Source organism: Lactuca virosa, chromosome 1 (assembly GCF_052849685.1).
Source record: "Lactuca virosa cultivar CGN04683 chromosome 1, Lactuca_virosa_CGN04683_v6, whole genome shotgun sequence".
NCBI lineage: Eukaryota > Viridiplantae > Streptophyta > Magnoliopsida > Asterales > Asteraceae > Lactuca > Lactuca virosa.
Window position 1 is genome coordinate 73,030,366 of NC_136426.1, and position 16,854 is coordinate 73,047,219.

The 16,854-nt window shown below is 34.9% G+C and overlaps 1 protein-coding gene across 2 annotated transcripts; it reads right to left on the reverse strand.

Moving 5' to 3' along the window:
• Positions 1 to 13,520: 13,520 nt before the first annotated feature.
• Positions 13,521 to 15,401, reverse strand: LOC145145879 (E3 ubiquitin-protein ligase RSL1-like). 2 transcript variants are annotated; one of them, XM_079074967.1, is made up of 3 exons: positions 15,286 to 15,401; positions 13,737 to 14,707; positions 13,521 to 13,657 (listed from the first exon to the last, which is right to left on the reverse strand). In XM_079074967.1, the coding sequence occupies exons 1-3, from the start codon at positions 15,391 to 15,393 to the stop codon at positions 13,591 to 13,593; spliced, it is 1,146 nt and encodes a 381-aa protein (XP_078931093.1). In that variant the 5' UTR covers positions 15,394 to 15,401; the 3' UTR covers positions 13,521 to 13,590. The 2 variants fall into 2 exon arrangements, with proteins under 2 accessions (XP_078931093.1, XP_078931094.1); XM_079074968.1 differs by lacking the exon at positions 15,286 to 15,401 and adding an exon at positions 14,928 to 15,256.
• Between the last annotated feature and the right edge of the window lie 1,453 nt (positions 15,402 to 16,854).

The window sequence follows — 16,854 nt, forward strand, 5'->3', positions numbered from 1 at the left end:
TGCTGGCGATTCGGGGATCTGCAGCAAGCAGCCAGAGATCGTCTGTGTATTCAGCGGTGCGAGGTGAGTTTTCCTCACTGTACTTACGGGTCGAAGGCACCAATGCCGACCCTGTTGGATTGATATCTTGGTTTATCTGATTATTGTATGATGTTATGATCTGTTAGATCGGTATCCTAGTAGATAAGATGTTGCTATGCTGTTATGATCTATTAGATCGTTATCCTGATAGATAGGATGTTGCTATGCTGTTATGATTTGTTAGATCGGTATCCTGGTAGATAGGATGTTTCTTTGCTTAGTGATCTGTAAGATCTGCCTGTTTGTCTGTTGACTGGTTATGTGTTTAATTGCTATATATATGTCGACATGTGGGTGTGTGGTTGGGTTGAGGCGGTCATGTTGTGTGTTGAAGGCTAACAGACCCAGGGCGGCCCGGATAGACTGAAGGCCTACGAGGCGGTCCAGTCAGGCCGAAGTTCCGACGAGCGGTCCGGGTAGATTGTAGGCCCTGCGAGGTGGTGCAATCATGCCAAAGGCTCGGGAGCGGTCCGGATAGGTTGTAGGCCCTGCGAGGCGGTCCAGTCATGTCGAAGGCTCGGGAGCGGTCCAGACAGGCTGTAGGCCCGGTGAGGCGGTCTAGACAAGCTGAAGGCTCCGTATACATGTTGTTATTTGTATATGTTATCTATTGGGTGTTGGTACTTTGGGGGAAATCACTAAGCTTCATGCTTACAGTTTTGGTTTATCGTTTTAGGTACTTTAGTGGATCATGGCTAGGTGAAGGCGTGACCGTACACATCCTCGCGTTTTGGACTTATGATTTTTGGGAAACTTTGATAATGTGAACGTTTTGAAAACTATGTTGAGAAAGGTTTTGATTTTAAAATAATGTTTTGGAATTAATGGGTTTTGTAAACACTTCTATAGGAAAAGGATTGTTTTGAAAAGTTTAAATTTTATGAAAATTTTATGGATGTTACAGCGAACCTGATGATTCTCGTCGCCTTGACATTGCTTAAAAGCTTGTCTTTTTCATCATTAGGAGTATCTTTATGATCGATCAGAATAGCGTTGTAATCTGCTTGGGTTTTAACAACCTTCCTCGTAGCTGTGTGAGAGAAAGTTTGCGTTGTGATAGCCTCCCATATTAGGGTTCCATGTTCTTCAAGACCAAGAACGTAGTCTTCAAAGTGTAAAACCCAAACTTCACAGTCTTGAGGGAAAAGGATTGGGATCCTGGTAGTCGATCAAATGCTGCTAGAAAGATTGAAAGAAAGGGTATGTGGGTCTTCTGGATTCATCTTTGACAAGATATTCGAAACTGTAAAGAATCAGATGTGTAAGATACTAATCGAGTTTAGGGTAAAACAATGACCTGGATCTAACATCTACAATCGATGAAAACGATGAAGACGGCTATAACAGATCTGATAAAAACTCAAAACCCTAGTAAGCTCGACAGAAGATATGCGTATGTATTACACAATCTCCTGCTCTGATACCAATTGTTGAAACAATAAACTAATGATCGATATATTCAAAACAATTTAGTTGAATCAAACAATAAGAGCAAAGATTGAATGTGATTGAAAGGGTGTCGAATGCTTTATTATCAATATCTTAGAAGAGTTCGATTAGAACTTCTCTATAAAGATACGTGGGGCTACTAAAACATTAACCCTAAAACGATACATGCATGCTATATTTATAGTCTAACCCTAGCACCATAATGACGGATGGACAGACCCAATCCGATAATATGAAAGACTAAATACATGCAAAATTAATATTGACACAACACCATAAATATCCCAACAGTCGCCAGACTTGAACCAATGGTGGTTGCTGTAATTAAACCTGCTGATTGTCGCTAGTTTCAGATGACGTAAGAGACATGAGAGAGGGAGGGGGGGGGGACAAAGAACTTATCGTTTATAGGGTTTGGGATGCGGGCCATATTTTTTTAATTTGAAAATAATAGAAAACAAAATAAATTAATCTCAAAGTAAATACATAAGGGTAATCTAGTCAGTTTAATTTTTAAGTCGGTCAGGAACTAAATCCGAAAAAAAAAATACATGGATGGTCTGAGTTAAAAAGAATTGAAGACCAAGCATACAAACTACCCTAAACCTAAATCATAATGACCATTTATATAATTTTCTCTTTATCTTTTGTCTATTTATATCTTTTGGAATATGATTTTCTAATTATGTTGAATAAATAATTAAAAATGAATCTATCAAAATCTTTGTCTAATATAAATAGAAAACGTTCAAGGTTAGCGATATCAGAGATTAACGAATAGACAACCTTAAGCCAATATTAAAATTTAAATTAGGGGTGAGCAAAATGAAAACCAAAAAATCGAAAAACCAAAAAAAAAAAAACCGACGAAACCGAAGCCAAAGCAAAACCGATGGTTTGGGTTTTTATTTTTTAAAAATCGAAAATTTGGGTTTGGTTTTGGTTTTTAAGAATGTAAAAACCGAGCAAAACCAAACCGAACCCATTATATATATATATATATATATATATATATATATATATATATATATATATATATATATATATATATATATATATTGATTATATTATGTGAATTATGTATGTTTATATTCATTTTACGTGACTTACATTCATAAAAATTGGTTCGGTCTGATGGTTAAGGTGTTGCACAACTTTGGCCTTTGAGGTGGGACGTCTATACTTGTCCAAGTCAATTCCATTTTATTTTTCTTGATCAATCCCACATCGCTGGAATATACAAACCTTACTTACTTCAACACTACTGTAAATAAGAAATACATTCGGTTTACCTCTCAACTCCTCTTCGGAGTCCCACATCGGTGGAACGTCCATGGTTCTATATTTGTCCAAGGAAATTCCATTTTATTTTTCTTGATCCATCCCACATCGTTGTAATATACAAACCTTACTTACTTCAACGCTATTATAAATAAGAAACACATTCAATTTACCTTCCAGCTCATCTTTATTTTTCTTGATCCATCCCACATCGTTGTAATATACAAGCCTTACTTACTTCAACACTATTATAAATAAGAAACACATTCAGTTTAGCTCTCAACTCCTCTTTGGAGTCCCACATCGTTGGGACGTCCCTGGTTCTATACTTGTCCTAGGCGATTCCATTTTATTTTTCTTGATCCATCCCACATCGCTGGAATATACAAACATTACTTACTTCAACACTATTATAAATAAGAAACACATTCAATTTACCTCTTAACTCCTCTTCGGAGTCCCACATTGGTGGGACGTCCTTGGTTCTATACTTGTCCAAGGCAATTGCATTTAATTTTTGTTGATCCCACATCGGTCGAATATACAAACCTTACTTACTTCAACACTATTATAAATAAGAAACACATTCAATTTACCTCTCAACTACTCTTTGGAGTCCCACATCAGTGGAGTTAAATAAGAGTTTTCTTACTCTATAAGACCAGTGAGTGTGGACAACATGTTATCACCAAAAACTTGTCATCTCATCATCCTGGTCATATATGATGTTATAATACCAAGTGTCGAAATAAGCAACACCAAGTAACATCTTATAACACCATCTAGTTTCCATGTCATCATTTTTTTTTGTTTTTTGTGAATAATTAAAAAAAAACAAACAAATTAATAAAACATGATATTTTAATAAATCATAAATTACACATAATAGTTTTTTTAAAAAAATACAACAAAGGACAAAAACATTTAAAAATTAAAAAAAAAACATTACAAGACAAAAAAAAAAGTTACATTTTTCCCATAAATTATTCATCTTCGTTATCATCGTATATATAATCTGCCAAGTCTTCTCAAAGTTGCTTGTGTTTTCGTTGGTTTTGAATATCAACGATTCTATGTAAATATTTCGTTGTCCCTAGTTGAAATTGCACATGTCTAGGTTCCGTAGGCGAATACTCCGTAATATTTTGTCATTTATCTTCAATTACTATGTTATGCATTATGATACATGCATACATAATATCTCATAGAGTTGCTAACTCATATGGTCATGTCGCATGTTGAACTATGTGCCATTTTGATTTTAGAACTCCAAAAGCACATTCAACGTCCTTACATGCTCCTTTCTGTCGTCTCTTTAAAAATTTGTCTCTTGGGTCTACCGGGTGTCGAAACGCCTTCACAATCTGTAAGGTAATACCCAAACTTATACTCATGTCTATTCACTATGAAAGTAGCATCCAATGCCTTTCTTAATAAAAGGTCCCTAAATATTGGTGATTGATCAAGAACAGTTACGTCTTTGTTGGAACCCGCAACCCCGAAAAAAGCATGCCAAATCCATAAGTCTTGGGAAACAATAGTCTCTAATACCAACGGAGGTGCCCCATGATGACCACTTGTGTATTGGCCTTTCTACGCCACAGGACAATTTCTCCATGCCCATTTTGTGCAATCAATGCTTCCAAGCATACTCGGAAAACCATGTCTTTGTTCATGCACCGCATATAGTTGTTGTATATCATTCAATGAAGGTCTGCACAAGTATTTGTCACCGAAGGTTTCGACAACACCTCTTGAGAATCTATACAAACTTTCTCGGACATTCTCATATAATCGTCAATAGAATCGGGTGACTCCTCCATAGTCATAAGCTTAATTGCCGCAGCACATTTCTGTAACCCTATGAAACCTCACTTACCTCTAGCATCGTACCTCCTTTGGAAAAATTCATGCCTAAACATATATTTAATAGGTAAAAATGTGTATTTATTTTATCTAAAACCTACATTATAATTTACAAAACTTAAAAGAAACGATACTTGTTTTCCAATGCGTTGACTATCCGTTCAAACACATTTTTTCGCAAACGAAACCTTCTTTTGAAATTGCTAGCTTGGTAGACATAATTATCCACAAAATAATCGTTAACTAGACGTGTATGCTCTTCTTCGTGATCTCTGTTTAACGTCGCACGTCGTGTGAGTAGTGGAGCAAGATCTGGTTGTAGTAGCATGCGTGTAGAATACCATTTTTTGTTATCATCTTTGAACGATTGGAAAGGATCAAACGAATCTATTTTTTTGTTTTGAAATAATGAAAATTTATATGTAATAGAAAGAAAGAAAAAGAAATTGGTAAAAATTAGTGTTGTTTTTATGTATTTATATGTGATTAAATTGCAAAAAAGATTTTTTTTTCTATTTCATATAAACATCAGTCACAAAGAAATCATCGTCGTTGTTATCATCTTTGGACGTTTGGAAAGGATCAAACGGGTCCATTTTTTTGTTTTGAAATAATGAAAGTTTATATGAAATAGAAAGAAAGAAAACGTAGTAAAAATTGGTGTTTTTTTATGTATTTATATGTGATTTAAATTCAAAAAAAAGTTTTTTTTTTATTATTATTATTTTTTTTAACTTTGTGACCGTTCGTCAATGGTCAAATTGTGACTACTTGCGAGCCAAAGCAGTTATTTCCTCCCGTTGCCGGTATAACGAGCGATAACATAACGCCTAAAAACGCGAAGACAAGACAGTGTTGTAGCCGTTATACCAGTGTTTTTAGGTGCCAAGTTAGAAAAACAGAATAGGGCGTTGCCCATACCCGATAGTCTAATAGTAGAGAGTTTGACTTGATGTTTCATTATTAAAAGAATAAGCCCCAAAACCTGGAAATCGGTTTGGTTGGGTTTAAACCCGAAACCGAACCCGGCAAAAACCGGAAACCTCGAAACCGAGCCCATTGGATTTGGGTTGGGTTGGGTTCTAATTTTCTTAGAACCGATAAATCGATTTTAGGTCAAAACCGATCGAAACCAACCCATGCTCACCTTTAGTTTAAATCTTGAACAAAATGTATAAATTAGGAGATGAGTAAGTAGCAGGCATCTAATCCGTTCTAAACAAATAAAATAAAATAAAAACAACTAATGTGACAATTATCATGCGTGATAGTTAAAAACTGATTTTCATGTTATCCATGTTTTGTTTAAAACGTTAATCACGTTTTGGTTTCTTTGGTGGACTTCTTTCATTGGTGTTTAATAGAGATTTATGTTTGAATAGATCACGAAAACCAAACCATTCACCAAAATCTTAAGCGTGTTACATATATTGGTGTAAAAATAAATTCTAGCACCAATTCGTTGTTACATTTTGCTGCTTATGAAAAGAGTCAACACCAATAAATATCAATAAAGACCATTATGTGATGTTTCTTTGGTACACTTCTTTTGTCTAATAAGATAAAATTATCAGACAATGGATCTAACAAAACGTTTTCATGGATCAAATAAGCACCAACTAAGTTATTAACTAGTACCCCCTCGAGATGTGTGGTCATGCGGTTACACAGGGCCTAATCATAAGGTGTCTCAAATCGGAAATTTCTTTTATTATAAAACATAAAAGACAAAAATAATAATACATTATTATAAGTATAGATGCATACTAGTAATCTAATTCATGTTTTATTAATAATAAAAATTAGTTTGCTAAATATATTATTAATATCAATTAAATTTTAGATACCAATATAAAAAGATTTACATATTCATGTCACTACCACACACTTGTGCCAAAGCTATAGGTTCATATTTAGGAATTGATGTAATATTTATTTAGAAAAATAATAAAGAAATATATTTTTTAAGAATAAATCATTTTGACAAGTCAGAATTAATACATAAACTTTCATCCCAAGAATCATTCAGGGTTCAATATTTATTGTATATAATTAATCAAAATATTTGTTCATTAGAGTGGAAGTTTGAGCAGTATAAGTGCATTTTTGATTCACAACATAAAAGTTGAAATTACTGAATATTGATAAACTAAAATGCAAACTACAAAAAAGTTTACGAGAGTTTAAAAATTGGTTATATCTTAGATATTGTTGGTGATTTTAGTGTTACCAACACATTTTAATATAGTTATTATTAATATTGAGATAGATAAACCGAATGTATGGGGTATACACTCGGAGTGATAAATTTGGGCTCAGGAATGTGGGGATTCGGTGACAGCGCCCCTAGGTAAGGGGTTCCAAGGGGCAGAGCCCCTGACAGTGGTTTTGAATCTTATATCATAATGATGTCACCACTTGTTTTGGTAGAAAAATGCATGTCCGAAGTCTTTCCTGAGGAGTGAATACCTGCATATGGTGCTCAGCTACAGAATTTACAAGATGCTTCTTCTCAACTTTAAGTTTTAATTAAATTCAATGATAGAGATTTCAACTAAAACAATTTTACTAAAAAAAATTGTAAAGCATTGATTTTTGTACAAGGCCTCTGAAATGTAAGGGTCGGGCCTGATTGGTGCTAATAGCGTCCACAAAGCTTAGTTTAACAAAATTGTTGTATTAGGTGAAATGTGTATTTGACGTTCAGTGGAGTAAAAATAACCATAATAGGAGGATATCACATTAATGTTGGATGAGATTTTTTTTAATATAACATGGTTAACATATATATATATATATATATATATATATATATATATATATATATATATATATATATATCCCATTAAACTTGTTGTTGGAAAAAGTGTTACAGTTATATGAAAAATAAAATTATAATAAATTTATCCACTAGATTATATAAATTTCAATGCATTATAGATATCTTAGTCATAATATATATATATATATATATATATATATATATATATATAGAGAGAGAGAGAGAGAGAGAGAGAGAGCTAGGTTCAAATGTGGATTGACATCTATTGTGCGGACGTGTGGACAGTGCTATTCTGGGAGAATGACAAAGAAAATATGTTGTTTAATAATGTGAATACGTTCAATCTTACATAATTATTGTCATTATCACATATTCTCACTAATTAAATCGTCTATAAGGTTATTATATACTTTTTTTATTATTATTATTCTATCAGAATGTTGTCAGAATGTTTATTGAGTCGTATTCTGTAAGAATGAAAATGAGTGAAAAACGATGCGTGAGAACAAAAATGAATAAGAATTAGTGAGAATATATGAAAATGACGATAGTTGTGTGAGGTTGAACGTATTCACATTACTAAATAACTTATTCTCTTAGTAATTCTCGTAGATTAGCAATGTCCACACGTCCGCACAATAATTATCCATCCACATTATAACCTAGCCCTATATATATATATATATATATATATATATATATATATATATATATATATATATATATATATATATATATATATATATATATATGTATCGAAAGCTATTGGTTCTTTTTGTTGACTGGTCTAAGTTTAGTGGTACTAACAAACACTTGGTAGTACTTTTGTTGGTTACTGTAACGCTTCGTTCCTGGTACGCATTTAAATTATATTTTTGTTTATTTTGTATAGCTACTTGACGAGTTGGGAGCCCCAGACTCGTCGAGTAGAAGCGGGATTGGACGCGGGTTTAAAGCTATCTACTCGACGACTTAAGAGCCCTCAACTCAGCGAGTAGGCCTGCTAGAATGAAACCCTAATTTTGGGGTTTTGCACCCTATTTAAGCAACTTAATCCCCACCTTATGGCCTCATTTCCAGCCTCCAAGTCCCAAACCCTAATCCACGAAACCCTAGAGAATTTTGTGAGTGTGTGAGCCATTTGTAAGCAATCTTGTGTGTTCTTGAAGCTTAAAGTAGAAGAAGGAGTTAGAAGGCTCAAGAGGAAGAGAGTAGATCCAGAAACTACACTTCTTTGGCTACATTTTCTGGTAATCAAGTTTCTATCTTGACCTCTAGTTCATTTGATCTCTTCCTTCCTCTTTTATGAAGGTTTTGGCCCAAGAATGATAACCTTTGGAGAATGGACGACCCAAGTGGGTAATCTTCTAGATCTAAGACCTTGAAGGGCTGGTATGGCATAAAGGTGCAAACTTTATGCCATTAGAGCACCCATGCAAGCCATAGAGTGTCATCTTGGCCTTTTTAGCCCAAAAAGGCCATGCATGAAGAGAAAGATGGGAGCTTTACGTGTCCAACTAGTGTTAGGGGTTTAGATCTGTGGTTGTAAGTCTTAGTTCGGTGTATGGATGGCTTAAGGGCCAAGTTTTAGGTCCCACGGAGTTAGGGTTTGAGCTAAACCCATTAAGAAGAGGTATTAACGGGTAAAGTTGGAAACTTTACCCTTAAAATGACATTTTCGGGGTTTTTGTGAAGTATGAAGCTTGGATCTGAGTTGTAGGGGCTTAATCCATCAAGATAGCCCAAACAGACAAGGGAACCTGACGAGTCCAGAGGGGGACTCAACGAGTTGAGTCGATTTGTCCCGATTCCGTACCAGGTGGAATTCGACGAGTCTGTGAAGGGACTCGACGAGTTGACTCGGTATCACGAGTCTGAATAGCTTAGGAACTCGACGAGTTAGGAGGTAACTCGACGAGTTGATTCAACTGGAAGTTGACATTGACTTTGACTTTGACCAGAGCATTGACTTTGACCAGGGGTAAAATGGTCATTTTACCTTATAAGGATTTTCAGTTTTTGACTAAGTGTTCCTTGTGAATTTATAGTCGCGGGGTCGTTGGAGCAGCCATCGGAGATTCCTCACTTGAGATATCAGCAGCCAACTTGAGAGGTGAGTCCTCTTCTAGTAGGAACGAGTCTAAGGCACCAAGGCCGGTCCGTTTATGTATGTTAGCGTATGCCGGACTTAGGTCTGATGTCGGGGTTAGCCCGATGTAGTTTATATGTTTATGTGTTCCAGACTTCGGTCCGATGCCGGGCGGGGCCCGATGAAGGTCTCTATGCTTGATGTCTTTGTGATTCTTGCATGTATTGTTATATGTTCCAGATTTCAGTCCAATGCCGGGGCAATCCTGAGGAATGTTTAGTTATATGCTATGTGTTATATGTTCCGGATCTCGTTCCGATGCCGGGGCAAGCCCGAGGAAGGTTTAGTTAATATTTTTATGTTATGTGTTATATTACATGTTTGTTGATATGTTATATGTATACCGGACTGCGGTCCGATGCTAGGCGAGGCCTGATGCCGGGCGGGGCCCGATGCCGGACTTTGGTCCGATGCAGAGCGGGGCCCGATGTCGGATTCTTCCAATGCCGGGCGGGGCCCGATGTAGTGGGCAAGAATGTATGCTATTATGTGTATGATATGTGGTAGTTTGGGGAGACTCACTAAGCTTCGTGTTTATAGTTTTCAGTTTTGGTTTCAGGTACTTCCGGTAGCAAGGGGAAGAGCTCGGGATGATTGCATGGCACACACCACAGTTTCAGCCTGGGATATTTTAGACTCTGATATTTTAATATATGGTCTTGATACAGTATTATGATATGATGTTTGAGATACACGATTTGGATTTTATTATGTTGTTTTATGAATTATGGGTTTTCTTAAATGGTTTAAAACGAAATTTTTGGACTATAATTTTGGGATGTTTCAGTTACTTATTTTTTAAGTTAAATTAGCCAATGTTTTAATACATCTAATAAATTACAAATTAGGAGTGATTTGATTACAACAATTTAAGAGTCATCATTGTTTGATGCATTTTATGCATCTTTCTACACACAGTTTGTCTCATTGATGCATTAAAGTTAGTTGTAGAGCATCTGCATGTTACTCTAACTATGAGATAATATATGTTTTTTTGGGTAAACAGCCTTATTTTCACATGTGTATTGTGATTTCATGTGGTTTGGGGATTAAAACACACTAAGGGAGGTTGAAAGGAAGCTCGAGTAAAAATTTCAGAGCATTCGAACGAGAAACAAGTAAGTTGGAAAAATCAAGTTAACAAATTGACCTCCAGACACAATCTATGTGGAAGATTTACTTTTGGAAATCATACAGGCTGTGTGCATGAAGATGGACTATGGATTTGAAGGCTTCACACGGTCTATGTGGATTTGTACTGAAATCACACAGGTCGTGTGATGTGAAAACGTCAAGGTTCTAAAAAGCTCGTCATGGCGTGCCATGACTTCAAGGCTTATACTTGCCGCCAAACTTTAATAAAATGTCGCCTTAAGTAATATATGTATATAAAAATGAATAATAGTGGAATATATATATATATATATATATATATATATATATATATATTAATTATATACAAAATTGTCGCTTTAAGTCACGACTTACAAACGACGTGCCTTGCCACGACTCGAAAAAGCTCGAGGTTTGACATTGCCGCCAAGTCATGCCTAACATTATTTAGAACCTTGGAAAACATGAAGTTTTTGACAATCAACTTTGGAAGACTTCCCGATTAAGGCAATGCACTTTACCTTGAAACGATATGTATGGAATTATACGGAATCCACATGGATCGTGTCTCGCATATAAATGGTTTTTTGGTAGTTTTTCCTTTTACCCTTATTGTGGGATTATGACCATTTCTAACTAACACACGCTGCGAGAGAAGACCATAAGATCTCAGACTTTGAAGATTTTTGTAGGATTTCATCTTAACTATTTAAAAACATTAAATTGTCGGGTTTGTAAGTCGTATTCACGTACTATTTCACATTTCTAGACTTGGTTGTTTGTTTTAGCCATGTGTGGCTAAATACCTAACTTTCCAATTCTATTTTTTGAATGTGGTGTGTGATTCAATTAATATTATTTGATGTTTGAAATTCTATCTAGTGATTTTGGTTTTGAGTAAATTAAATATTTGATTCTTAATAATTCTTGTTGTCCACTTGAATTAAAGTTGGATCATTCCAGTTATTTGATTTATGGAATCCGTAATTGTTTAGTGAATTAAAACTAGTAACAAGCATAAAATTAATTTTCAAAGAATTGTTTTTTATGTAAACTAAAGTCACACATTCTTAAGTTTCTAAGCTTGTGATAAGTATTGGATGTTGTCGGGAACATTCACATAAAGCTTAATGCAACATTTTGATTTTTCTCTAAGAGTTTGTTAATATGAGAATTAAATGTGAGATTTATATCAAAGTGCTTGTTTTGAATTATACAATTTGGTGAATGGAAAACATTAGAACTTGTTGATGCTTTCGAATACCAATTGATATATAGTTAAGTTAATGTCACTGTTGAATTGCAATACCAATCTAGTCAAACATAGAATGAGAGTTCTAAATTCTCTTTTAGTACTCTTTCATTTTAGTCTTTTACAAATCATTTTGCAAAACAAAGCCCCTTTTTAATTCATCGGATCATGTCTTGTGCAAAGAATCATATTATTAGCATGTGTCTATGTGGATCGATCATGTTTACCTTATAATTGTACAGTGTCCCTTTGAGTCTGGTTACATAGAATGCGGGTATTATGTTCTTAAGTTCATGAAAGTGGTTGTTGATGAAGGACTTGAAGTGTTGAATAACAATATAAGTAAATCTATTAGTTACTTGATGGACTTGAAATGTTGTAGAATATTTACATATATAATTATTTAATAGTTTTTTGCTAATATATTAGTTTTTGTCTAAGTTTTAAGGGAAGAATGAATATACAAACGTCGAGCTTGATAGGGTGCGTGAAGAATGAACTACTTATGTCATAAATTTTATTTACTAGGGATATGAATTTGATATATATATATATATATATATATATATATATATATATATATATATATATATATATATATATATATATATAACCATGACATACAAAGTATGCCATAAAAATATGTCAAAAATCATATTGTACAAAACATATGTCGTAATTTGAAGTCGTAAATGTCTGTCATAATTACAAAAATGTTACGAATTATCACATACAAAATGAGTCGTAAGTGTATGTCGAAAACGCATGTCGTGTATGTATGTCTTAATTGTTGGTCATCAAAGTTTGTCGTAAATTTTATAAAAAACCAAATGTCTGTCATTTTCCTTTATGACATGGCTTTAAATCACAAATATTTGTTTGTCATGTATATACATGATAGTATAGACATTTATGATAGGCTGTCAAAGAAAACCTTTTTTTTTCTAGTAATGTACATTTGTGGCCCCTCTTATTTGTTTGGTTGACACCCAACAATCATTCAAAGACAAACATAAAACATCACATATACTTATATACGTACATACCGTCTACCATTTTTTTTATCATTTCCTAAAAGATTTTAATAATGGGAGATACATGTACATTCAAATAAACGTTTTCTTCATCTCAATATCCTTTTAAAAATCATTGAAAACTTTAAATTAAAAAGTAAGAATGTCCAAATAGAAAGCGACAATTTAATTATCGTTTGAAAAATGAGAAATAAAAGAACGCTTACTTCAAGATACATGGTTCTTATTGTAGATGCTTAAAACATCGTCTTCCTAGCTATCGGTTGCAACCTATAATTGATTTTATTTTCTTATTATTATTATTATTATTATTATTATTATTATTATTATTATTATTTTCCACACAGGATTAATGTGGCAACAGATTGTCACAACCTAATCCAATAGACCAATAAACATGCATGGTTTAAGATACATATATGTTCAAATAAACATTTTCGTCGTACCTTTATATTATCTTAAGAAACCATAGGAAATTTTAAAAAGCAAGAATGTGCAATTAGAATGTATCACTTTAGTTATGGTTTAAAATGATAAATAAATCCCTTTACTCAAAAATTCTACACAACACCATCATGCCAAATCAAACATCACAAGCATAGCTTCCAATATGTATTTTCCCACATCCATAACAAAAATGATTCCCACATCTGCAACAAGAGAGATCAGTCAGTAACCTGAAAAATATTATTCAAAATCACAACCGAAAGCAAAAGCCATAATATTAACCTGCAAGAAATGCGATGACAACCTTCTTGTTTTTCAACAATAATATTGCAGCTTGGGCACCTTCTCCATTCTTTGCTCTTGGCAAGCTGCATCAACATTATATCCTCTGGATTTCTCTCATCTTCATTTAGGCTTTGAAACTCAGTACAATCCATCTCTGAATGCCATGCCACCTTACACTGCGCACAAAACAATCTGTGGCAGTTTGGGCATTCTGACGATGTCACAGACTCTCCACCATCATCCACCAACATGACTGAACAATCTTTAAACGGGCAGTAGAATTTCTCAGAACCCAGGATCAAAGACTCGCACAAAGCTTCCTCCCACCTTTCAAGTACTTCTTTTGGGACTATGGCTCGACAATGTTCAGGGCCAATTACCTCTTTGCATTTTGGGTCCGGACACTTCACATTCGTGATGTTCTCTTTAATCTTCGCAGATACGTGTCCGGATATACAGTCAGAACAGTACAGATGGCCGCAAACTGTTGCGTTTGAAAACATTTCTGATGAGGACTTTGTGTCCATGCAAATGTCACAGAAGAAGCTCTCGGATGATTGGGATGCATCAGATGTCACCACTGGCTCCTTCATCTTTAATGCATGTGTAGGTGTGGACGTTGCTGGAATTGATGATGCTGCTGATGATGATGAATCCTTTAAGGATGACGACGACGATGATGTTGATGATGCATCATTTTGAGATGCTGACGATGGCGTTGATGATGTATCATTTTGGGATGATGATGATGATATTGATGATGCATCGTTTTCGGATGATGATGATGCATCCTGTTGGGATGAAGAGGATGATATTGATGCTTCTGAATATATGAGCGCCTCTTGAAGTTGCAGTTCTTCGGCGTATTTTTCAGAGTTAAGATAGCTCTCATCTTTGTCATGGAGAGTTGACACGCCGACAACACTACTGCTAGCCATGTTCTTAAGACTGACGCGTTTCTGTCTGTGCTGTAAAGTTTTAATCAAACAAATAATTTAATGGAAATTGAACGAGAAATAACATATATATATATATATATATATATATATATATATATATATATATATATATATATATATATATATATATACACGCGCGCGTAAAGAAACATCAAGGTTTTTGTTGTTTGGTGCTTGTTATACTGAAAGGTTTCCTTTAGACTTAAAGGTGTGGGCAAAGCCCACTTACGTCTATATGGCTGCCGCATCATCATCTTCTCTCCTAACATCTCCATAAGGATGGTGTTCAATTTTTGAAACCTCATTGAGGAAGAAGAGGAAGCAGAAAAACAGAGGAAGGAAGAAGAAAAACGGGCGTTGAGGGATGTTATCGTGGCAACGAGAAACCAGGGGCGGTGTTGGTGGCGTTATGCTGGCGTTGAGGTGCCTCCACCTCAGCCAAACGGCTTTGGCCGTTGCCCACACCGATAGCTCTTATACGTATTCCAAAAAATACATTTTATTAGAGAAACAATCTAAATCTTGGATGGGAACTTAAAGGACTAGTTAACACCAAAAAGAAAGACATGAATTGAATAGCACCTCACCGCTAAAACCCTGATAGAAGTCGCCTCTTTCAAGAAAAGTTTATTGTTTCTTTGTGAGCCAAATGGAGAGTTTTTAGAATTTATTTGCAAAAAGGGGTGGTGTACCATGTGCCTACAAAATGAATTAGTAACGATTGTATATTCCTTACAACTATAACCCTTAAATTTATATGATTATATTATAGTTACATCCTTTTACATTTCATTATTCTACTTTAAATTTTTAATATATATATATATATATATATATATATATATATATATATATATATATATATATATATATATATATATATATCATTAAAATTATATTAAATGCACAAACGTGTCCCACAAGAATCTCAAAATAAGAATATATAGTTAGGTACAGTGGCGGAGCCAATGCATTATTAGTGGGGTGCATGGACCCCACTTAAATGTGGGTCCCACCAGTTATATACATAAAAAAAATAGAAAATTTTCAAGTGCATGGTCCCCACTGAAAATTCAGCTGCATCCACTTACCTCCACTTACCTCCCATTTGAATACTCAAAAGCTTAGCAGCTTATTTTGTTGTTTAATATTCACCAATATTATCTCTCTTCTTTCATCTTCCTTAAATATAGTCGCTCATTTACCATGCTTCTACTTCCGTTGCCAAAGATTGGATGGAATTAGATTGGTCAACAGACTGGGTCAACAGTCAACAGTCAATAGACCGGTCAACGGTCAACAGGGCACCCCACTTGGGTTCTAGGCTGGATCCGCCACTGGTTAGGTATCATTTGGTTCTTACAATCATAATGATAACCTATAAAAATTGAGGAAAAAAATCGCATTCAATCAGATTTGTGCAAAATGTTTTTCTTTTTTAGAACAACAACATCATATATTAAAAAACCGAACCTCTAGCAAGGAGCTAGAGAAAAATACAAATTAAGGCCAACTTGGATTTTGTAACCACATCATCCAATTAACCATAGCCTTAGAATTCCGAAAAGGAAACCAACGAAAAGAAAGATCCACAAGAGAATCAAAAATTCTATCTTTTTAAGGTTTATTGTTACTAAAAAGTAAAGAATTATGAAACGTCCAAAGCACCCATATGACCACCATAAACACCGACTCTACAGTCGAGCGCTCCATATGAACCATCGGTCTAGAATCCACCCAATCCACCACATCACGGATAGAAGAAAAAGCAGGAAGGTCCAAGTGAAGCCAATGCCCAACCCGACTCCAAACCTGATCGGCAACCGAACACTGCAACACAAATGATTCACACTTTCATGAGAATTATGACACACATGACACAATAAGGAATCTATCACCACCCCCGTTTCCACTAATTTAGCTCTAACCGGAATGCGATCCAAAAGCACACACCATAAAAAATATTAATTTTAATAGGGACAAAACGGTTCCAGCTAGTAGGCGTACTACCCATAGGAAACATCATATCATCAACCCATCCGGCACCTCCCCTATATAAATAGGATTTAAAATCTCCATAAGATCATCAAATTGGGTCAATTCAGCCCCTCCTCTAATCCCCCGACGCCAATGGAAATTCCAACCCCCCGAAGCCC